Source organism: Cebidichthys violaceus, unplaced genomic scaffold (assembly GCF_023349555.1).
Source record: "Cebidichthys violaceus isolate CVI_PGR_0920_01 unplaced genomic scaffold, fCebVio1.0.p SCAF_185, whole genome shotgun sequence".
NCBI classification, from domain to species: domain Eukaryota; kingdom Metazoa; phylum Chordata; class Actinopteri; order Perciformes; family Stichaeidae; genus Cebidichthys; species Cebidichthys violaceus.
The window spans coordinates 104,700-129,999 of record NW_027176356.1 but is presented as its reverse complement, the minus strand read 5'-3'; the positions used below and the strand labels follow the sequence as shown (position 1 = coordinate 129,999).

Genomic DNA, 25,300 nt, shown 5'->3' with positions numbered 1-25,300 from the left:
GACATGCTCGCTGAGTGTAACGGTGCGTCGGCCGACTGCCTGCAGTGCAGAATGAAGGATGTAAAGTGTAAATGTCAGCGCGCTCCAACCTGCTTCTCTCCCAGCTCCCTCCTCAGTCTGTTCTGCCACTGCAGCGCCTGCATCACGATCGCCTCCCACCTCCTCTCCAGGTTGATTGACAGCAGCTGCAGGGCCTCCCGGTGCTGCTCCGCCTCTGGGCCCACCTCCGCCATGGGGCCCGACTGTCCCGGAGGTGGGGGATTGCAGAAACAGTTATTTGTCAGACTCATAATAGCAGTTATCGCACTAATCATATGATCACATTTAAACGATGTAATTCCTCTCTTCAAGGTTACGCTGATTCATCAGGTTTAATTCACTTATTCTCCATAAATCATAATCATAAAGGAAATATATATATACAATTTTAAACAAAATTAGACAAACTTGAATGCAAAAATCAAGCAAATCATTACATTTTGAAAATTGAGTAAAAATAATAAATGTCTCTGTTTGCCTGCTGTGTCTTCTGCAGGGAGTTTATATTCTTCTTCTCTGGTTTATACATATATATATATATATACATATATACATATATATGTATATATATATATATATATATATATATATATACATATATACATATATATATACATATATGTATATACATAGATATTTGTACCCACCTGGCTCTGTTGCAGAAGCTTCTGGCAGAGTTTCAGAACGGAGGCGACTCCTCGGCGTCGGGCTCGAACCTCCGAACACAGAGACTGGAGGGTGACACCAAAGAGCAGAGGTCAACGAAAAACGACTTTAATTCAGATAGAAACACAACAGTGGTCCAGCTGAACGTCAGCTCTACGTGACGTGTTCCACCCTGTAGTGAACAGAAGCAGCAGTGAGGGACAGTAACAACATTTCACTTTAGGTTCCAGTTAAAGAGATTTGATAAACTGGAAACAACTACCAAACCTCATCATCTGACTGCTCCTGTTTCTTAAATTATTAATACGCAGCAATTCATTTGGTTTGTAAAACATTGTTATGGTTCTGTAATAAAGCAGAACTCTCTTTTTAAACTAAAGTGAAAAAGCAACAAGAGACAAACACGCTGCTCGACATCGCCTCAGTTCTACATTCAGGTCAATCACAACAACTAATGAGCATAAAGTCAAATTCAGTGATCAGCAGTAACAGTGCATAAAATAAATGACCCCCCCCCTCCTGTTTGCGGCTGTCTAATAAATGCATAAAAAGGAGGGAAAAGAAACACAAGGATTGGCAGTGCCTATTATAAATCACTATATGCTGATGAGTTTCCACACCCAAAGGTCAGTGACTGAGTGTGTGTGTGTGTTTGCGTGTTTCTCATGCAGGCGTGTGCACATGTGTGTGTGTGTGTGTGTGTGTGTGTGTGTGTGTGTGTGCAAACATATGCGTGCATTAGCGAGTGTGTGACGGCCTTACTCCTCTGCAGCGAGGACCCGACACGTCCGGGCCCACAAAACTATTTATGCTAATCCCACCGGCTCGCTGAAAAGCACTTCCTTTACATTTTCTTTACATTCTTCCAATAAATATTAAACACTATTACAATGAAATGGGATTCTCTAACTCTCTCTCTCTTTACCCCCCCCCCCACACACACACACACACACACACACACACACACTCTAACTCTTCTGTCTTTCATCTCCTCGTTCTCGCTCGCTTCAGTTTAGCATATCTGCGGCTCGCCTGTTGTCTAAACAGGAGATGAGGATGCAGAATACAGCAGACGGGATCAAGAGGACCACGAGGTCCCGGGCTCAGCGTTTGTGAGGGTTGCGGATGAATTTATTCCAAACAGGAGGAGGAGGTGGGTGTAACGTTTAAAAAGGAGAGGAGGAGGAGGAGGAGGAGGAGGAGGGCTTCGACGACGACAACAAAAAGGACTCGGTGACACTCGCTCTGCAGCCGAATAGCTGCGGCAGAAGATGAATTAAACCGGATCGACAATAATTCAGCGTGTTCAGACGGTCATAACTCTTAAAATCTGCTCCACAAAGTCGGCTTCAACAACAGGAAGTCGACCTGACAAATAGCTGTACTGTAAATACGAGCTGAAGTCAGGTAAACGTTTGATCTGATTTCAGATGGAATGACTGTAACATGTAATCAATAATAGCTGCTATTTGCTTCCTTCATAACTAAATTAATTGACCAGCAGGGCTGTGATTGGATGCTTTATTTCCTTCCTCAGTTTGGAGTAATAATCAACCAATTGGAGAAATCTGTCCAGAGCGAGAACCTTAAGCTGCGTTCCAAGTGGCTTTATTTTTCTTTTTTACTTCATACAGCAGCTTCCCCTCACTAAGTACGTACTAGTTTGGGACTTAGGATTTGTTGATAACGCAACACCTTTGACCCTCTTGCTCATTTATCCGCTGCGCAAAGGATTGTGGGTAGAATAGCCACAAAAGCAGGCTGGCTTTCATACTGTAAAAAGCGACCTGATGGTCAACGGTTCGTATGATATCCTACTCCTCATGTCTAGATTTCTGCTCGTTACATGAATACGGTCTTTTCAAAATAAAGTTCCGTCTTCACAGGAAACTCTAAAAAACAACCTTCGTTAGGTTGAGGAAAAGATCTTCGTTTGGGCTGAAATAACCACGGACACATCCACCCGTCTTGTGATTCAGCGATCTTTATACTTTCTCGTTCATGATAACAAACAAAATGGGGTTTTTTAGAGATATCTACAGATTAAAGGCGTATTATTATTCGTAGGTAGAGCTACAAATGCTGGAGAACAGCCTGAGGAGAACATCCTGGTATCTTTGTCTTGGGACATACGAGATCTGTGGTATGCTAAATAGGGCGATAGTAGTAGTAGCAGTAGTAGCAGTAGCAGTTGTTGCAGTAGTAGTAGTAGTAGCAGTAGTTGCAGTAGTAGCAGTAGCAGTAGTAGTAGTAGTAGTAGCAGTAGTTGCAGTAGTAGCAGTAGCAGTAGCAGTTGTTGCAGTAGTAGTAGTAGTAGCAGTAGTTGCAGTAGTAGCAGTAGCAGTAGTTGCAGTAGTAGTAGTAGTAGCAGTAGTTGCAGTAGTAGCAGTAGCAGTAGTTGCAGTAGTAGTAGTAGTAGCAGTAGTTGCAGTAGCAGTAGTAGCAGTAGTAGGGGTAGTAGCAGTAGCAGTAGTAGCAGTAGTAGCAGTAGCAGTAGCAGTTGTTGCAGTAGTAGTAGTAGTAGCAGTAGTTGCAGTAGTAGCAGTAGTTGCAGTAGTAGCAGTAGCAGTAGCAGTTGTTGCAGTAGTAGTAGTAGTAGCAGTAGTTGCAGTAGTAGCAGTAGCAGTAGTTGCAGTAGTAGTAGTAGTAGCAGTAGTTGCAGTAGCAGTAGTAGCAGTAGTAGGGGTAGTAGCAGTAGCAGTAGTAGCAGTAGTAGCAGTTGTTGCAGTAGTAGTAGTAGTAGCAGTAGTTGCAGTAGTAGCAGTAGCAGTAGTTGCAGTAGTAGTAGTAGTAGCAGTAGTTGCAGTAGCAGTAGTAGCAGTAGTAGGGGTAGTAGTAGTAGTAGTAGTAGCAGTAGTAGTAGGGGTAGTAGTAGTAGTAGTAGCAGTAGCAGTAGTAGTAGTAGTAGGAGTAGGAGTAGTAGTAGTAGCAGTAGCAGTAGCAGTAGTAGTAGGAGTAGCAGTAGTAGCAGTAGTAGGGGTAGTAGTAGTAGTAGTAGCAGTAGCAGTAGCAGTAGTAGTAGTAGTAGTAGTAGTAGTGGTGGTAGTAGACTCTGACTCTGACATATCCAAATATTCATCTTTGCAAATGTTTTAAGAATTAGTTTATTAGTTTATGCATTCAGAACATTTACTAGGCCTCAAGCAAACACGAAATACATGAGAAAACAGAGTGAAGGGGCTTCCGTCTGAGATTCTACTGTCTGTATTTTAGTTTTCATTTACCTCCATGTGTTTTTCCCGTATTTTTCTCTTTAAGAAGCGTTTTCAGTAGAATTGACCAGACACTGATGAATATCATTTTATCATCAGTATCAGTGTCGTGATGTCAGTTTGGTCAGCTTCAGACAGCAAAATTCTTTTCCCTGAGAGTTTATTTCCAGACGGAGGAGAAAGAGAGAATCCTAAGTCTCTATTGTTTCTGCACTGCTGGTTTTTATGCACTGATCCCTCTCTCTCTCTCTCTCTCTCTCTCTCTCTCTCTCTCTCTCTCTCTCTCTCTCTCTCTCTCTTTCTCTCTCTCTCTGTCTCTCTCTCTCCCCCTCTCTCTCTGGCGGGTCGAGGCTGGCTGGGCCCATATTGACTCAGAGGGCTCTACAGACACAGTAGGACAAATATTTGCTAAAAAGCTTTTCTTTCAAAATACATGGAAAGCCGTGGAGTGGCTGCAGAGAAAGAGACGGAGGATGTGGAGGGAGGGGGTGAGATGGAGAGAAAAAGCCAGAAAACAAGTGTGATATAGGTCGACGGAGAGAGGAAGAGGAGGGGCAGTGTGAAGAGAGAAACAGAAGATTAAAGTGAGTTACAAAGAAACCGGGAGATAAAAGGGGGACACCAACAGAAAGACACAAAGAGACAAAACGCAAAAGAGACGGGAAATTAAAAACAGAGCGTGAAAACTTTTTAATATGCTGATCAAGAAAACTTCTCCATTTTTAATTTTTAATGGTTTATGCTAAAAAAAAAAAAGGGACAAATGTGTCCAGTATGGTGGCCTCAGGACGGGATCTGCAGATGATGTGTCGGTGCTCTGCTCCCTTCTTTGACCTGAGACCTCCAGCAACACGACGCTGGATATGAAGCGGTTGGTTTAGGGCGCGTAAAAGTTTGACGCCAGGAGGGGGGTGACCTTTCAGACCTTCCGGTCTTTGTCCAGACAAAGGAAACAGGTGGTGGGCTTTATGATACTGGGTTATCCTTTGTGCTAACGTTACCGGGTTATCCTTTGTGCTAACGTTACCGGGTTATCCTTTGTGCTAACGTTACCGGGTTATCCTTTGTGCTAACGTTACCGGGTTATCCTTTGTGCTAACGTTACCGGGTTATCCTTTGTGCTAACGTTACCGGGTTATGCTTTGTGCTAACGTTACAGGGTTATCCTTTGTGCTAACGTTACTGTCAGTACCCGATCGGTCCCAGCTGCTCGATCCGCCCCTACTCTGCCTCCGATTGGCTACTGGCTGCTAAACGCTAACGTTAGCCTATCTATGACGCTAACTGGCGCTTGGAAACGAGACAGACCCGGGTGGAGCGACTCAGCTCATGTCTTTGAGTCCAGTCGTCCGAAGGAAGGTTAACCGGTCCGACATTCGTCATGACTTTTTGAGGCGAGTAGTCAACTGTGTCGATTTTGAATTTCGGCCGTCTGATGTTCCAAAGCTCACATGCAAAAAATGGATGGATGGTTCAACACATTGAACTGCCACTAGTTACTGCCGCTAAACAAGAACCAAAGAAACTCAGAGAACCCCCATGGGGAACCCGTTTTCTCTCAGAAGGTAATGTTGCTTCTGTCTTCTGTGTCCTACGTCTCTCACGTCCAAGGTCGACCAACAGGAGACACAAAAAGTGACGTCTTTATCTACCGGTTTGTTCTCTCTCTCTCTCTCTCTCTCTCTCCATACATTTCTCCATCTGTCACTCAACATCCTTTTTCAGGAAGGGGTGACCGACTCGGGATAAACAAAGAGAAGAGGATCTGCTCTTCTCTTTCTTTTAATTCCCCCCTTCACGTTCTCTCTCTCCTCCTTCTCTCTCACTCTCAAGCTTGATCTCTCTCCCTCTCTCCCACTATCTCTCTCACTCTTAAATCTCCCTCTCCTAAAAACAAAATCCTCTTAACTCTCCTCCACCTCCTCATCTCCACAATCTAATTACCGAGACCTGCCGTGAAGAGAGGGATGGAGGGAGGGATGGAGAGAGGGAAGGCAGGCAGGGGGGGAGGACGAGAGGATAGAGGAGAGTGGAGGTTGTTAGTGCGGTTGCTATGTCAGTGTTTTTGAACAGTAAAGCTCTTTGAAAGGAGAGAGAGAGACACCGTTTCAGCGCCAGAACTTAGTTAATCGTCGCATTTCAAATGTTCACTTAAAACACAGTTTCAACAACAACTTCATGTATTTACACAGAGCCAAATCCTTTGTTGTGATTTGGCGCTGTGTAAATACAACTGACTTCACTTCTGAGTTATAATTTTGAGTTGGTGAAAGCAACTACAGGAGTGTCAACACAACAGAGGAAAGAAATGTCTGCTAATAACGTTAATACAATAAATCAAACTAAAATACAAATGAAAATACACAAAAGTAGGCAGAAGTAACCATACACACCCTTTGCACAACTATTCTCTATTGTGATACACTTGACACTTTGATAATATACTTGTTTTTAACGTACTTTTATTTGTTTGTTGACCATATTTTATTGTATATTTTAAAATGATGTCTTTTACTATCGTACTGTTTATTGTCACGCACCAATCACAGAGCCAAATTCCTTGTATGTGTAACGTACCTGGCAATAAACCGTTTCTGATTCCGATGTTTTCGTTTTGGTTTGGTCGTTCACCGCTGAAAAACCTACTTGCCAGATCTCTTTTAAATTTGGTGGACGGGTGTGTGGAGCATGAACCGAAGAGGAAGCTGTTTGCAGTGGATCCGAATGCCGGGGTTGATCCATGGAATATCTTTTGCTTTCGTTGACATTGCGAAGTCTCCGCTCTCTTGAATGCTCTTCTGGTTCATCAAAGAGTCTGATCTGCAGCCGTGATGGTTTCGGTTTGATTGAGTTTTGGCGAGGTGCTGACCACGGTGTAAAAGATGTATAATGCCAATTATTAAACATCTCTTGCAACTATTTTCCTTTACACTTAAGTTCAGGCACAAAAATGACCTCATGGATCTGTTCCTAAAACTGGACTTCCTGGATCAAAATTCACCGGCTCACCTGCAGCAGAAACAACGTGCCACAACTAATGCCGCCTTTTTAAAGTTGTTTTTACACAATTCTGTTCAAAGCTAAAGAGAGGCAAGGACGAAAAAAAATTACTAAAATAAAAAAATAAAGAAATAGAGGAAGACAGGAGCAAGGACGAAGACTGAGGAAACAGTAAGACAGAAAAAGAAAAACAACTCAAAAGGACGAGAAGGAAAGAGGACAAGGACACAGTGTAAAGTGAGGAGAGAGAAATGAGAGAGGGAGGGAGGGAGGGAGGGAGGGAAGGAGAATTTAGGCTGCTTGCTCAGTGACCCAGTGGATATTTCAATCAATTACCATTAATTAGAAATCTCTGATTAATTCTATTTGTTGATTAAGTCAATTAAAACCACAAGCACTCGTTATCGCACAACGAGCCTAATGAATTCCTGTCGACAATTTGTTCCCACACACATATTCCCTCTGCAGCCGCTAATACCGCCTACAGCTAACCAAACTTTGTCGTCTGAATACTCTTCCCCATCTCTCCCTCCTTTCTCTCTCTCTCTCTCCTCGTCTGACATTTCACGTCTTCTTCTCCTGCACTCCTCTTCTCCTCTCTCAAGCCTTCACTCGCTATCTCGCGGTAACTTCTTGATTTCTTCTTAATTTCTTTGTTCCAGTTGCTTCTACCTGTCCGGCCGAATAGTATAACAAACATAAATAAGTAGAAGTTACAGTAGAGCTGCAGTCCTGCCTCTGGAGGTTTGTTCAAGAGCACCTTGTCACTGAGCAGGAGGAGTGTTCAGAAATCACTTCCTTCAGGGTTTGGAAGCATAAATCTTTCACTCGCAACCTTGTCCTCTAACCTCAAGGCTAGGGATTCCCAAACTGGGGTCCAGGGGCCTCGAGGGGTCCTCGTACTGTAAACAGGGTGGTGCACCAAATCTGCAGCCTCCCTCCACAACATTTTAAGGCTGTTTTTTGGAGTGAAACTCCAGTAAAATACCAGTGAAGGGCACAAACTGTTTGGAAACTTTATTCTCAATTCAGTTAAGGTTCAGGGAAACAAAACTGCTTGGTGAGGTTTTAAGTCTGTACAAAGTCGTGTAAATCAGACTCATGGTGTAGGGATTTTATTAAAAATATCGACCTTTCATTATGGTCATATGCGGGGCTTGAACCCCTGAATATGTGTATCAGGAGTCTTAGTTATCTAGAAGGATGGCCAATCATCCAAGAGGCTGAAGAAGCAATAATAAAACATCACGATCATTCTCACACTAACCTTTGTCCACATAAGTAGTGTCAGGCTGGTCTCATCCAGCGTTCTTAGCTGTGCCCACAAACAGTAATGCAAAATCAATTCATATATAATCCACATAATCATGAACCAGGATGTATTAAAAAACTGTTTAACACAGAAGTTCGTTTCCCGTGAAACGAGAAGTCAACGTTGATCTATCTGTCACCTAACTTCCGTACTTCAGTAACTTGTGTAGTTGGTTCAACCCAAACCAAGATATTTTTCTGAACCTAACTAAGTAGTTTAGTTGCCTGTAATGGGAAAAATGTCCAATATACTAATTCAATGTTTTATAGTTTTGTAAGCTAAGTTTCCAAGAAGCTGAGTGTGCGATGACCTTTGTCCACGCATTAGCCACTTCTCTATTTGAAGCACCTTCCTGTTTTGCTAAGGAAGTGTATCAGACACTTCTGCAGGTCTAAGATTATGTAAGATTAGCCCCCTCTCCTTCTGACCTCCTCTTGCCCTGTCTAACCGATGTTTAACGGTCTAACCTCGATGTAACCTCGACGCAAAAGAGGAAGTTCCCTCAACCACCCCTGTTTGTACGTGTGCAGAGAATCAAATTCATAAAGACAAGTTCTGTTTCAGAGTAGTCTTTGTTTCAGCACCTTTAAAAGACTCACGGTTTAGTGGGTGTAGTACTTTCCACCACATGTCTAAACCTAACTAAGTAGTTTAGTTGTCTCAACCTAACTAAGTAGTTTAGTTGTCTAAACCTAACTGAGTAGTTTAGTTGTCTCAACCTAACTAAGTAGATTAGTTGTCTGAACCTAACTAAGTAGTTTAGTTGTCTCAACCTAACTAAGTAGTTTAGTTGTCTAAACCTAACTGAGTAGTTTAGTTGTCTCAACCTAACTAAGTAGATTAGTTGTCTGAACCTAACTGAGTAGTTTAGTTGTCTCAACCTAACTAAGTAGATTAGTTGTCTAAACCTAACTAAGTAGTTTAGTTGTCTCAACCTAACTAAGTAGTTTAGTTGTCTCAACCTAACTAAGTAGATTAGTTGTCTGAACCTAACTGAGTAGTTTAGTTGTCTCAACCTAACTAAGTAGATTAGTTGTCTAAACCTAACTAAGTAGTTTAGTTGTCTCAACCTAACTAAGTAGTTTAGTTGTCTCAACCTAACTAAGTAGATTAGTTGTCTCAACCTAACTGACTAGTTTTATTGTCTCAACCTAACTAAGTAGTTTAGTTGTCTCAACCTAACTGAGTAGTTTAGTTGCCTGAACCTATAAGTTAAAAAAGACAGAAGTTTATTTTGAAAATACTGTATTCATATAACAAGCAGGCATGGACATGTGTTGCTGGACGTTTGTAGGGAACCATACAAAAGAATACGAACGGTTGTGAGGATCTATGGTACTGAACCATATACACGTATTCTGTGTGTATCTTGGACTGAATGTACAACCTGAAGATGATATCAACGCTTTCAAGGATCCAGACTCTTACGTGTTTTCATGTTCTTTAGTGCCCGTCTTTAAAAACCATCTACATTTTTTTGATGATGTGTTTTGTATAATCTTTTGGTACTTTTAGCTGCTCTGTCTCCACTGACCCACAATGCATCTGTTTCCCGCTCTATGGTTGTTAACATCACATATAAATGAGGTCTGGAAGTCAGCGGATTCATTAAGGGCTTTTAGAGCAATTCACTGAAAATGGAAGCAGACAATAAAGTAAGATGCACCTCTCCCACTCACTTCACCGCCGTGTTTGTGGCATTTATAGGGAAAACCTGGCAACCCGGATGCATTAACATATCAATTTAGTACTCGGGCAAAGTGAGAGCTCCACTCCAGAGTGAGAAATGTATGTTTCCACTTCTGGATTTCTCCAGAGTGACTCATGACAAGGTCTCACGGTCGTCTTGTACTGCCCCTTTAAGATGTAATACAGTAAAAAGTACAATATGTACCTCCGAGATGTAGTACAGTAAAAAGTACAATATTTATTAGAAGTAGTGGAGGGAACAAGTACCTCCAATGTGTACTTAAGTGCAGTAAAGAGTAAATATACTCCATTGGCCAAAGCATGATGGGGGTTGTGGTGCCCAAAGCGGTAAACACACGGAGGTGATGTGAAGTCTTTGTTAAAACATTTACTGTTCTCAGGAACGCGCTATTCTGTGCGTCTGCATTTCTCTGAGCATCCGTCTTCTCCACGTCTCCATCTCTCACCTTGTTCAGTGTCTCTGTCTCTGTGCTGCTGTTCGAGCTCTTTATCTCCTCTGTCTCTATTTGTCTCTCTCTCCTCTGACTCGTGTCTCCAGAGCTTCACCGTCTCACTTATCACGACTGAAACGAACGTTCAAACGGTCAAACGTCTGGTTGTAAAAACACGCGTTGGCCTTTCATCTCCTCCGTCTTCAGAGTAGAAGATCTGAGACTCTCTTTGTTTGTCTTCACGTCAGACGAGATAAGAACTGGTGTGAAAACCACGCATCTTCAATACTGTTGATTTAGATCATTTCAGGGGTTAATACAACTTATCCTACTTCAGCAAAATCAGACACTAGATTACCTGAAAAAAAAAAAAAAATAAAAAAAATAATAATAATATATATATATATATATATATATATATATATATATATATATATATTCGAGGGAAACGTATTTTCTGTCCGGTTAACGGTCGCAGTTTCAAACACGTGGTTAAAGTTGTAAATGGAAACAAAAATACAACAAAGCTACTTGCTGAGGCTTCGTTAGAAACATCATGGTTTCACCTAAATTAAGTACGTTAGTTACGTTATTTAAGTGACGGACGTGAAGTAAAACGAGCCGCCGTTGATTTGTGGTTTCACACGGGACATGAACAGAGGTCTCCTGGGTGAAGGTCCTGTGTTTAACCCATTCATGACACTGACTTTGATTAAACACTAATAAATACGTCAAAAACTACGTAATCCAGAAGAAAATAAGTTTCCTGAAAACGTTGACGATGCTGTCATGTTGCATGGGAATGTAATTTGTTTTATAATTATTATTACTTTGCATGTATGTCAACATTTAACAGATGTACTCCTAAAATATGCTGATGTTGGTTAAAAACTGCTTTTGAACTATATGTTGTCCGAACAGATCCACACTAACATCCCTCCATGGATATTACATAAAGTACTACATTATGCTAATTATTATAGAAACTGTGAGGCAAACATCATCAAGTTATTTCTACGAGGTGACAGTAAATGACCGTGAATGTCTCGACTCTCTCTCCTCACCAGCTTCTTCTCCTCTATCTCCATCATTCTCTCCATCGTTTCTTTCTTTCTGCGTTTCCAGCAGATTAAATAACTTTCTCTTTCTCCCGTCTTCTTCTTCTTCTTCTTCTTCTTCTTCTTCTTCTTCTCTCTTTATTTTCTCAGGACTTTCTTCTTCGTTTCTACTCAGTGCATATTTTGGATTCTCTCTCTCGGTCTCCGCTCCTTTAAGCAGATGAAAGGAGCCGAAGTGTTTTCTTCTCTTCCCGAGCAGATGAAGATGAAAGTCGCCATCGTGTTTGTTTGGTGCCGTTACCGCGGCAACATCTCACCTGTTTGCTTTGCCTTCAACCCCTAACGAGCAACTCTTAACGAGAAAACACCTCTTCAAAACACCGACGCACACACACACACACACACACACAGCCTGTGTTCTTGGCAGGGAGTCGGTGGATCTTTAATCCTCATCATGCAGCAGGTATCGATATCAGAGCCTCGCTGTCACCTTCTATTAGCTGCCTGAGAGAAGCTCATACACTGTGGGGGGGGGGGGGGGTGGACTATAGTGCGTTTAGAAGTTACTCACACAAACATCCAACATGAAGGAAAAACACTGTTGAGCAATAAGGTACACAAATAGATCTAAAAAGAAACCAGGCCTTAAGTTTTTGAATTGTTTTGAATTGTGGTTAATTTTGGTGAAGACGAATATTTTAAATCATCACAACAATGAATGAAACGAGGTGAAACCTGGACCGAGATCTCCCCGTGACAAACCCTCAACGGTTCTTCTGACGAAAAGTTACTCATTTTGAATGCGTAACAACATGTATTAACTTCAGCTCGTTAAACTTCTGTCTTCACAAGAAACTACTCAGTTAGGTTGAGACAACTAAACTACTCAGTTAGGTTGAGACAACTAAACTACTCAGTTAGGTTGAGACAACTAAACTACTTAAGTTAGGTTGAGACAACTAAACTACTTAGTTAGATTGAGACAACTAAACTACTTAAGTTAGGTTGAGACAACTAAACTACTTAGTTAGATTGAGACAACTAAACTACTTAAGTTAGGTTGAGACAACTAAACTACTTAGTTAGGTTGAGACAACTAAACTACTTAAGTTAGATTGAGACAACTAATCTACTTAGTTAGGTTGAGACAACTAAACTACTTAGTTAGATTGAGACAACTAATCTACTTAGTTAGATTGAGACAACTAAACTACTTAGTTAGATTGAGACAACTAAACTACTTAGTTAGATTGAGACAACTAATCTACTTAGTTAGGTTGAGACAACTAAACTACTTAGTTAGGTTGAGACAACTAATCTACTGAGTTAGGTTGAGACAACTAAACTACTGAGTTAGGTTGAGACAACTAAACTACTTAAGTCAGATTGAGACAACTAAACTACTTAAGTTAGGTTGAGACAACTAAACTACTTAAGTCAGATTGAGACAACTAAACTACTTAAGTTAGGTTGAGACAACTAAACTACTTAAGTTAGATTGAGACAACTAAACTACTTAAGTTAGGTTGAGACAACTAAACTACTTAGTTAGATTGAGACAACTAAACTACTTAAGTTAGGTTGAGACAACTAAACTACTTAGTTAGGTTGAGACAACTAAACTACTTAAGTTAGATTGAGACAACTAATCTACTTAGTTAGGTTGAGACAACTAAACTACTTAGTTAGATTGAGACAACTAAACTACTTAGTTAGATTGAGACAACTAATCTACTTAGTTAGATTGAGACAACTAAACTACTTAGTTAGATTGAGACAACTAATCTACTTAAGTTAGGTTGAGACAACTAAACTACTTAGTTAGATTGAGACAACTAAACTACTTAAGTTAGGTTGAGACAACTAAACTACTTAGTTAGGTTGAGACAACTAAACTACTTAAGTTAGATTGAGACAACTAATCTACTTAGTTAGGTTGAGACAACTAAACTACTTAGTTAGATTGAGACAACTAAACTACTTAGTTAGATTGAGACAACTAATCTACTTAGTTAGATTGAGACAACTAAACTACTTAGTTAGATTGAGACAACTAATCTACTTAGTTAGGTTGAGACAACTAAACTACTTAGTTAGGTTGAGACAACTAATCTACTGAGTTAGGTTGAGACAACTAAACTACTGAGTTAGGTTGAGACAACTAAACTACTTAAGTCAGATTGAGACAACTAAACTACTTAGTTAGGTTACGGTAAAGGTTCCGTTACTGAAGTACAGAAGTTCAGAGTAAAATAAATCAACATTGACTTCTTGTTTCACACGAGGAAAGAACAGCGTGTTTGTTGGACACAGCTTCTTCCTCCGCCCTGTGTGTGTTGTTCTGCTCTTTGTACTTCCTCATTCATGATTAAGTGCATAAACAAAATCATTTCTTTCTTTTCTTTCTCCATAAGTCTATGAATGCAGGATGAGAGCAACGTGTGCTGTGAGCCTCATCGTGTGACGGCAGTTTAAGAGCTTTGGAGCTTTAAAACCAGTCGGGCAACTCACTGAAAACAGCTTGAAACAAGACAGTGTGAGCGCCCAAAGACATTTAGGCATGTAAATATTAATGTTAAACATTAATGTTAAACATTAACTAAACGTTATTTTTCATACTGGCTGTACAGATTCCCCTCCGTGGAGCAGCTTCACTGTGAGACATCGAGGCTCCTCGATTCTGTGCAGAAATAAATTACAAAGCAGCCAATTAAAGTGTGTATCTTTGTCCTGGCAGTCGTGTGCAGGTTGGCTGCCAGTGTTTCGTCCCGGCAACAAACCGACATGCGACTGCCATGAAATGTCGGGGCTTGATTAACCCGCTCGGGGGCCCCGGGGCAAAACTGAACTGTGTGCCGGACTGAGACCCCCCGAAGGTCTGGAGCTGCCCAGCTGGTAATCCATCCTCGTATGCAGTCGTCACTCCATTTTCCATGTTTGTCTCTCTCTTGTAAATTTTCCTCTTTTTTCATTATTATTCTTTTTCTTTATAGAAATGTCTTTTGACAAAGGAGAGAGTCTGTAACTATAACGTACAAACACGTGATTTAAGAGCGCTTATTTACATAATGTTATCATGTGTATTATTAACATGAGATTTAGATTTAATCGTTTAAATAAACAGGAATATATCGACGCCCCTCAACTTTATGTTGTTGTTTTAGGATTTATAAAAAAGTGTTGCATCGTCATTAAAGATGTTTTATTTCTTTCAAAATCAGATTAAATGAAAACTAAGGATGACTAATCATCAATAAGTGATGCAAAACATTATTATTATTATCATTATCATCATTATTATCATCATTATTATTATCATCATTATTATTGTTATGTTACTCAGCTCATTAAATGAAGTGAGAAGGAAACAGTTTAATTTTCTGTCTCCATTTCTGAACTGAGAGAGCAGGTGAGTGTGTGTGTGTGTGTGAGTGTGTGTGTGTGTGTGTGTGTGTGTGTGTGTGTGTGTGTGTGTGTGTGTGTGTGTGAGTATGTGTGTGTGTGTGTGTGTGTGTGTGTGTGTGTGTGTGAGTAGGTGTGTGTGTGTGTGTGTGTGTGTGTGTGTGTGTGTGTGTGTGTGTGAGTATGTGTGTGTAGGTGTGTGTGTGTGTGTGTGTGTGTGTGTGTGTGTGTGTGTGTGTGTGTGAGTATGTGTGTGTAGGTGTGTGTGTGTGTGTGTGTGTGTGTGTGTGTGTGTGTGTGTGTGTGTGTGTGTGTGAGAGAGTCAGTCTATTAATTCTCGGTGTGTCCGGCCCCCAGAGCGTCTCCACGACAATAGAGAGTCATCGGAGGCCCGGGGCCTGATGGAGGAACGTCTGGCTGACGCCGTATCTTAAAGGAGCACTAATTCAATTAAGAGACGGGTTACAGACGGACAGGGGGAGGAGGAGGAGGAGGAGGAGGAGGAGGAGGAGGAGGAGGAGAATGAAGAAGAAGAAGAAGAAGAAGAAGAAGAGGAGGAGGAAGAAGAGGAAGAGGACGAGGAAAATAAGTAAGACGAGGAAAAGGAAGAGGAGAAAGAGGAAGAGGAGGAGGAAAAGGAGGAGGAAGAGGAAAAAGGAGGAGGGGGAGGAGGAAGAGGAGGATGAGGAAGGAGGAGGATGAGGTGGGGGAGGAGGAGGAGGAGGAGGAAGGGGAGGGAGGAGGAAAAAGAGAAGAAAGAAGAAGAAGAGAGAAGAGGATGAGGAAAATAAGTAAGAGGAAGAAGAGGAAGAGGAGGAGGAAAAGGTGGAAGAAGAGGATGAAGATGAGGAAGAGGAGGAGGAGTGAAGAGTAACCAACCCTAACCCTAACGTATTTTCATGCTAAAAACAATGCTTCTTAATACGTAGATAATTCACAAAATCATGAACCAGGAGGTACAAAGACCCGGATCAGGCCACACTGGATGGGTCAAACTAAAGACGGTGCTTCCTGCAGGAGACCGCGGTTCAAATCCCGAGTGACGCGAGAAGTCAAAGTTGATTTATTCGTCATTTAACTTCTGTGCTTCAGTAACGACACTTCTGTAGTTATTTGAACCCAAACAAAGATCTTTTCCTGAACATAACTACGTAGTTTTGTTGCCTAAACCTTTTTTTCAGAATTCTCTTGACAAGTAAAACCTCTTGAGATCGAGAGTCCCACACATGAGGCCAAAATGAGCAGTTTGGAGACCTCGCCTGAACTCCCTGTACTAAAACCTCTCTAATGTTGTTGTGCTTCATTTAATCAAAGTCAAACTTTGCAGAGAGACTGTTCACATATTGTGCTATGATGGGAGAGGTTTAGACCTTTAGTTGCATTATTACACATCCTGAAAGTGCTTTTGTCTTTTAGGCAAACCTGAAACTTTTCAATTTGTGCTGTGTGCCATCTTAATTTACTCTTAACCAGTAGCATATATACTGATGTTTACACACCTGAACAAATCTCACAAGTGTTCCCTTTATTATAACACCAACACTATTCAAATAGAGATACACTCATTTTAGTATGAGTATGCAATTTTCGAGCAGATGCCTAAAAAATAGGGTTTAGGGTTCAAGAGTTAACCGGCAGTACAAGGTCTACATCCTGATTCTGATGACCCACTGGTTCACCCAACATCAAACCACACAGCATCTGTGAAGAATGACTCGTGTTTCAGAGAGCGGACGTTACAGGTAGACGTCACACAAACTGTAAAGAAGTTACTTACTTTTTATTTTTCTCCATGTGATATGTGTTTGTGTACGTCAGTATGTTTTAGTGAGCGCTAGTCTGGAGGCAGCATTTTGAAACGTCTCTGTACATTTGTGTGTTTGTGTGTGTGTGTGTGTGTGTGTGTGTGTGTGTGTGTGTGTGTGTGTGTGCGCTCCTTCGACCCCTGCGACCCCCGCTGCGTTCTCATTCTCAGCCGTACAGTAATAAGCTGAAGTCAGCGCAGAAATCGAACCCATTTACGAGTTCAAACGCCAAAAAACAGACAAATGATCGCTAAAATGGAGCCGACTTCTCTTAAAATGGAGCCCCTTCCCTCCATCTCTCCCTCTCCCTCTCTCTCTCTCTCTCTCTCTCTCTCTCTCCATACAAATGTCTGCTATCAATATTTCCAATCTTCATTTCTCCAGAAGCTCAGGGCCTCTCTCTGCCAGAAATCAATGGCTTCCCACTGAGAGCTGTGACAAGGATCAAAAGTGAGAGCGGCTCGGCTCACTTTCTTCAGATAAAGTCTCGTTTCTATACAGTTTCATCACTTAGGCAGCCCGTGTGTGTGTGTGTGTGTGTGTGTGTGTGTGTGTGTGTGTGTGTGTGTGTGTGTGTGTGTGTGTTTCTATCAATAATGACCAAATTACAACTCGACTCTGCCATAAATTGTTCTCTGCTGTTTGTTGATATTTATACAAGATGTCACAAACATGTTGATTTCATAGACAGATTCTGTGGTTGTTGTCACTGAAGGTTTCATTTATATGTTTTGTTCCTGATCACACATCTTAATGACATGAATGGGAGCTAAATATTCCCCTAAAAAAAAAGCAGTTTCAGTTTCCAACTGGAGCCTAAAATTCACTTTTGCAACATTTCATTTTTGTGTCATATTAAAGTTCCTAAAGAACTTTCACTGAGTGTTGATTCTGGCGGCCCCTGTGGACTGAAGCGGTAGTGTTTCTGAGCGCCAGAGAAAACCTTTTTTATTTTACTGCAGCAGGGTCTGACTGTCTGAAGTCTTCTTCAATACAGCATGATGTTCATTTAGTACATTATGCTCCATTTAGAGTCAAACAGACCATAAAGAGGGGATGATTTAGGGGCGGGGCTACACGCTGATTGACAGGTCTCTACCAGAGACGTATACGACGTCTCTCCGTCACTCCTCCTCAGTCCTGATGTGGTCACTTCCTGTTCACTGGTTGCAAAAAAACCAACATGGCGACGACCGTAATCCAAGATGGCGACGGTGAAATCGACCGTATAACTCGAGGCTTCAAAAACCAACGCCGCTGTTATCTTTTATGCTTCAAACTGCTTTTTCGAAAAGAAAATCCTTCCGGAAATAATTGATTTTCCCACTTTTAAAAAAGGATCTCACTCACACTCCCAAAATCTGCACAGCCCTCTAAAAACATGTCCCTGCTTTCCAACAGTGTGAACAACACAAGCATTGAACACAGTACTAAAGCACACATTTAATAAAAGAAGAACAAATGTGTTTTCTTAGACAGTGAAGTAATATCCAGGAGTTAGTGAGTCACTACAGTCATCTTTATATTCTGATGCATTCACTTATTTATGCGTCTGTGTGCGTATGTTTGCATGTGTCACTCATTTGCATATTTATGTGTGTGTGTGTGTGTGGGTGCACAAAAACATACATGAATTAATGCACTTCTGTCTGCATTTCTATTTCAGTGTGTGTGTGTTTGTGTGTGTGTTTGTGTGTGTGTGTGTGTGTGTGTGTGTGTGTGTGTGTGTGTGTGTGTGTGTGTGTGTGTGTGTGTGTGTGTGTGTGTGTGTGTGTGTGTGTTCCTGGTTGTCAGTCACACGGCAGGGCTAGGCTAATCAGCGCAGCTAGCTGTTCGCTGTGTGATGCAGGCTGATTAATATCCTGTTAGCGTCCCGTTGCTTTTAAGGCTAACTGCTGTTTCCTCTATACATCCATCGCTTCACAACAGCGCTGCCGTCATCTGGCCTCATTAAGACGATGCATCACTATACTTAGCATCAACACACACACACACACACACACACACACACACACACACACACACACACACACACACACACAACGTGTTTTTCTCTCAAAGCTCGATGCTGATTGGCCAAAGCTTTGTCACATATTTGAAAGTTAGTGAAGAAAAGTTACGTGACACTGTACACGAATAAACTCCTGAATCATTCGCTGTACTTCCTCGTCGTGTGTAGCTAGTATTTACGTACGTCGTCTGAAGTACTACTTTCATTTAGTGTGTAGTCGATGCTCGTATGTGTAGAAACATTTAAAGTTGATCTATAATCACCATCAATCTTTTCCCGTAAAACCGTCTCATTGTATCTTAAACACGAGAGAGAAAACTTTACCCGACGACCAAAAAAATCACCTCGTTAGTTAACAAAATAAAAGCTCTTTGTAATGTGTGGAGATAAAGTTAACATCTGAGCAGTGATCTCTATCTGAGGACCAAACTGAAACGTAATTGGGAACTCAACTTTAAATTCATATGAACTATCTTCCATTGTTTTTTTTGTTGGGAGGAAACTCAACGCCGCCCAGAAATGTTGAATTGATTTGCAAAATCAGCGTTTGGGTGTTATGACCATTGTGGACTAATTAAGCTGATTATATTTAAATGAGACACATCATGAAAACATTTGGTTTTAGACGCTTTAGAAACAGGAGGTCGTAAAAATCTTAATTTGAGTAAATATTTTGCAGCCAAATGAAACAGTTTACAGGATATTCAACCTTTGTTTCTTCATAATTCATTAAATACTCGACTTCTTTCTTTACAGGGTTGGTTTGAAGGTAATAAAGTCGTTTATGAATATGAGAGACAGATGATTACAATCCCTCCTCTGTCCTTTACGCTCCTTGTCTTTTTGATTCTTCACCGTTTTGTTGGTACGTTCTCTGGTGTTTGGGAGAATAACGACACGATCAAACGTCCGCTACGGCGCCAAGCCAGAGTTGAAACAGAACTTTAAAGAGACAGGCGGAGGTCTCAGACAGACAGGACGATAAATAATAAAGTGTGTTTTATGATGCGTCCCCTTTAACCACGTCTACAGAGGCTCAGAGAGACATCGAAGCCACGGCCGGCCGGTACCTTGAAGCTCTGGAGCTGCTCCGGGGCGTCTTTGCCTCGACCCGGGCAGGAGTTGAAGATGAGGAGCTCCGTGTCTCTCAGCCACGCCTTCAGCTCCTTGATGCGAGCCTCCAGCTGCTCCAGCAGCGAGTTGGTGAGCGGCGAGAGGGCCGAGCGGGGGTTCTCCGCCGCGACGCCCGGACCGCCGGCCGGCGAGGAGTTCACGGTCGAGCCGGGTCCAGAGTGGTCCGAGAGGATTATCTGATGGGGGGGGGGGGGGCGCGACAGAAGAGAGTTAAAAGAGCGAGGAACCATCGTTGTGTCAATATCCCATCATGCAAATCAATACGGACGCCGTCGTTCATCATTCACACGATCAATAAACGGGAAGGCTTGAAATAATAATCTCAAAGCTGTTGTTCACATTAGTTGATCTCAGTTATTGTTTTTATGAAGTCATGTTCTCTGATTCTAGATTAACATTACAACCTGTAGAGGAAGTATTTATACACCCTGTACTGCAGTAAAAGTACAGACAAAGTTTACAGAACATTAAAAAACACAATACAAAATGTCACTTGTAGAGTACGTGAGTAAAAATGATTTTGTATATGATGAGACAGGTACTCACTAATAGACAAACTATTAGTACTATGAGTACTATGAGTACTATTAGTAGTATTAGTAGTATGCGTCTTTACTTATTGTTTTAGCGATCGTATGTCAGCGACTTTTCTATTGTGTTAAAAAAGTGAAAAATGTCCACATATTGTTACATATTGTTACATATTGTTACATAATGACTCATTCGTACACTGTTGCTAATGTTGTTATCGTAACTGTGAATTAGCCGGATGTTGCTAATGCTGCCGTCTCTTGTTGTTGTTGTTGGTGTCGACGTTGTTGTTGTTGTTGTTGTCGTCGTCGTCGTCGTGTGAACAAAGCTTTCAGAGGAACTGGTGCTTTTCCAGGTGCAAAACAGATCAGCTGCTAATTCAGAGCTGATATTCACACACACAGCAAAACACCATTTAGACACAATTCAAACCGAGCGAGCATTTGGTGAGAAGCAATCACCGCTTCAGATAGAAGCAACTTACAATAACAAGAGTCCAAGTGTGTGTGTGTGTGTGTGTGTGTGTGTGTGTGTGTGTGTGTGTGTTTACTCTGCAGAGTAATTTTCCAACCCCTGTTGATCACACAGTCAGACACAGCAAGCCGCTGAGAGAGACTATTCCCCACTTGGGTTTAGAGAGTGTGTGTGTGTGTGTGTGTGTGTGTGTGTGTGTGTGTGTGTGTGTGTGTGTGTGTGTGTGTGTGTGCGCTCATGTTTTTGTGTTTTTTTTTCCTGAAAAGTGCTCATCACTACAGAACAAACAAACTGGTGATGCTCGCTGGCTGTAAAACACAGGGTCAGCGGTGAAGTGCTGATTTGTCCTCCGAGGCGTCAGCCATGTTGATCACGAGGAGGATGGAGTGCTGCGCGTCGATGTGTTTCTTCTTCGGTGGTGGAACGTACGTTCGCTCGATGACTGTGATCAGAAGTACGCCATGTTGATGTAGTTGTACACGTTCTCCTACGAGCGTGTTTCTACCCCACGACATGTTGAACGCAACGAGATTGGAGGAAAAGTTACACGAATACAAAATACATTTCGCAATAAAAGCCTCTTCACAGGAAACTACTCGGTTAGCTTTAGGAACAGATCGTCGTTTTGTGTCGTTACTGAACTGACAAAGTTAGGTGACCGAACGGCGGTCGACGTTCAAACCGTGGATTTAAAACAAAAATGACGTCCGTCCACGGAGCGTTTCAGCTTTACATTACTGAACACCAACATCACATGACTACTCACCCGGCATAAACAGGAAGCAGATCGATTGCTTAATTACAGAAAATACGAGTATTATAGTCGTCTTTCATAATGAAAGCTCGTGCTTGATACTTAAGATCTTCCTCTATGAACTCAAAACAGACACATTTTATTGTATTTGTATTAGTATTACTCTCTCTCTCTCTCTCTCTCTCTCTCTCTCTCTCTCTCTCTCTCGCTCTCTCTCACGTTACATTTACTTTAAAATGAACATTTACAAATGAACGCTTTACTAGATTATGGGTCAATAAGTTTTGTTGTTTTTGTCGTACTGGAGAGCCTTTATGCTTTTGTTCCTTTACAGTTTCTGTGTGGACTTCACAGTAGTTGTTCATAACTAAATATTTAGCATTGATGAGAAAAGGAAAGTCTTCTGTTTCGTGTCCGTCGTCCTCCCTGAAGCCGCTAACGTATCCGTCCTCTAAACCTCCGGAGTGGTGAGGACGCTCGGTGTAAACGCAGCAGAACGAATGTGTTTTAAAGACGTAGCGGTGATGGTGATGATGTCTGCTGAACGAGCCCCGCACGGGTCCAAGCTGCTCATTTGCATTCGTATGCGTTTTGCACAAAAGGCATCGAGTCGTCGGCGCGGCGGAGACTCTCCCTCCTGAGTGGAAACGCCACTTCAGCCCAACTCCGGCAGGTAAAAAAAGACGATGATGAGGGCCGATTAAAGGACCCCCGACCGGGGAAAGGAGCGCTCGGCGGCGTGTTCAGAAGAGTCTGTCCGTCCGTCAGAGAGACACAGAGGCAGCAGGAAGAGGACGTGTCTCAGAGAGAACGAGGAGACATGAAGACAAAGACAGGAAGTCTTCTCTGAAGCTGAAGACATTCTGTTGAACTGAAAACAGATGAACTGAAACTAAAGAGTCTGAACCCCGAGATCACAAATGAAAGTTGATTTATTTTATGAAAATTGGAAAACAATGGAATCTATATATCCAACATTTAAAAAAAATGTTTTGGATGTATAAATATTAAGCTATTTACATTTTTAAATCCTCCCCTCTCCTCCACTCTCCTCTCAGACGAGATGCGTTCAATGAGCGTCGGAGAGATGGAGTTCTGACGATGGTTACTTTCTTTTACAGCTTCTGGATGAACGCTGTAGTTTTGGAGTTTTAAGACAACATGCTTTTCAACCTCGTTGGGTGTTTCGGGGTTCAGACGATGAGAGCTTTCATTTTTAAAAGGAGAAGAAGAAACAAACTAGTTGTTTCAGTGAGTTCTTCTTCTCTTAACAGGCCGGTAAAGGCTTTGATGAGTGTTTTATGTACTGAAGACTTTTAATTTCTCATGAAATCTTTAAAGGACCATCAGCTTCAATGCAGAGTCTACACATTGTGTATCTAAGAGCAGCACTGAGAGGTGAGTCACTATGAGACAACAGAGGAGACAAAGAGGGACGAATAGAAGAATGAAGAACAAGAAGAAAAGAGTGTTGTGGAGGAAACGTGTGAATGCAAATGGAGAAATGAAACAGATCCAGTGGGAGAGACTGAAAATGAGAAAAGAAAATTAACAAATAAGAGAGATAAAGAGAGGAGGATGTTGTTTTCCCTGCAGGTTGAACTGGTGAAACAAAAACACAACATTTAAATGTTCATTTACCTGCAGCTGAAACAACAAAGAACCTCGTTTGGTTCTCTTACTCAGATTCAGTTGATCTTTTTTAAATTGAATCAACTGGAGGAAGTGTTTCTGTTTATACTGCAACATATATGTCTGCTTTATCATTTTAATCTCTCTCTCTCTGTCTGTCTCTCTCTCTCTGTCTGTCTCTCTCTCTCTCTCTCTCTCTCTCTCTCTCTCTCTGTCTGTCTGTCTGTCTCTCTCTCTCTCTCTCTCTCTCTCTCTCTCTCTGTCTGTCTGTCTGTCTCTCTCTGACTCTCTCTCGCTCTCTCTCTGACTCTCTCTCTGTCTGTCTGTCTGTCTGTCTGTCTGTCTCTTTGTCTCTTCACACAGTTTGACCTTGAACCACTGTGCAAAATGACAAGCTGCTGCCAAAATCCACAACAGAAAAGATTAAAGTTAATTTACAACCTCTTTATTTTCTTCTGCGCGTGTGTGTGTGTGTGTGTGTGTGTGTGTGCATGTGTGTGTGTCATAAATTCTTCATAAGGCCAGGACAGTTCAGAGGCGAGGCACAGGACATCAATTCCAGTTAATTCCCAATTTGTGTCAGAGCAGCAGATGCCGACACCAGCACTGATAGGCCCGTTAATATGCTACTCAGACGCCATGTTGGAAGGGGGGGGGGGGGGGGGGGGGGGGGGGGGGGGGTGCAAAGACGAATAGAGAGAGAGAAAGAGAGACAAACGGAGGTGAGACCTTTGATATATAGGGAACATTTGGCAAGAAAAACAAAATCACCTTCAAAATTCAGATAAGAAAGAGAGGGATGAGAGAGGTGAAAAGAGAGAGAGAGGAAGAATGAGTGAGGGGGGGTCACGGGACGAAGAGTGACAGAGGATGATGGAGAGGTCTGGGGAGGTGAAGAAAGAGTGCAGGACAAAGAAAGTGTGGCTGCAACAAACACAAATGTCCATCATTCTGTTCTTTCTTCCTATTGATTATTTTCTCTATAAAATGTCAGAAAATAATGAAAAATGCCGTTTAAATGATCCTGCAGCCTAAAGTTCAGCTTCACTGTATCAACGGTTAAAGATCTTTAATCTACTCTCACAGAGAACAACAGACATATGAGACTCTGTTTGACTCTGTTTGACTCGATCAGTTCTATTTAAGTTCTATCGAAGTAACTGATCAAAGAGAGGAAGAAATAAAGAGGAGGAGGAAGGAGGTGAACGGGGTTACTGCAATAAGATACTTTAAAGAAAACATTAGACACTCTGTCCTACTAAATATTAACAGTTTAATAAGTTCAATAAGGTTCAAACCATGAAAGACAGAGAGAGAGAGATAGAGAGAGAGAGAGAGACAGAGAGAGACAGAGAGAGAGAGACCGAGAGAGAGAGAGAGAGAGAGAGAGAGAGAGAGACAGAGAGAGACAGAGAGAGAGAGACCGAGAGAGAGAGAGAGAGAGAGAGAGAGAGAGAGAGAGAGAGAGAGAGAGAGAGAGCCTCATCTGTTGTTTAATTTCTGAACTGAATCTGTTTCAGAGGTTGATACATATGTAAATACAAACACACTTCCAATAACTTTGAACTTGTGTGTGAGATGATAATGTGTGTGTGTGTCATCATGAGGGACTACAAGCAGATGACACACACACAGATGTTTCTCTGTGTGTGTGTGTGTGTGTGTGTGTGTGTGTGTGTGTGTGTGTGTGTGTGTGTGTGTGTGTGTGTGTGTGTGTGTGTGTGGACGCGGCCGCTCGGTCGACAGGAGACGGTTTGATTCTTCGGAGGAACAAAGTCACATCGTCACATTTGAGCCTCCCGACGAGCCGCCAGCCAGCTGTCACCGCCGCCGCAGACCTGGATTTAATCACCACGCCCCGGTGAAGACGAACAACTGCTGCCGACGTGCCCGTCAGCAAGGCACGCGGCCTTTACAACGTTACAGAGAGAAGAGAGGCGCAGGTGGGAGTTACTTCAGGTGTTCACGTCGCAAAAGTAAACAAGAGGAAAGTTGTTCTCTAGTTTCCCGTCTTCTTCAGCAGAGCATGACGCTCATCTGGCACACTATGCTTCACAAAATCCAAGATGGCGCCGGGAAAGAAAGCTAGAGACTTCAAACCGGCAGTCCACAAACCAACGGGTGACGGC

The 25,300-nt window shown here is 42.0% G+C and overlaps 1 protein-coding gene across 1 annotated transcript in view; it reads right to left on the bottom strand.

Moving 5' to 3' along the window:
• The window catches only part of LOC137874317 (A-kinase anchor protein 6-like), a 98,393-nt gene that overhangs the window by 18,530 nt on the left and 54,563 nt on the right, over positions 1-25,300 (bottom strand). The window contains exons 6-8 of the mRNA XM_068712952.1: positions 19,717-19,956; positions 687-770; positions 90-242 (exon numbers count right to left, since the gene is read on the bottom strand). Coding sequence (XP_068569053.1) covers positions 90-242; positions 687-770; positions 19,717-19,956 — 477 coding nt within the window. The remainder of the gene's footprint in view (positions 1-89; positions 243-686; positions 771-19,716; positions 19,957-25,300) is intronic.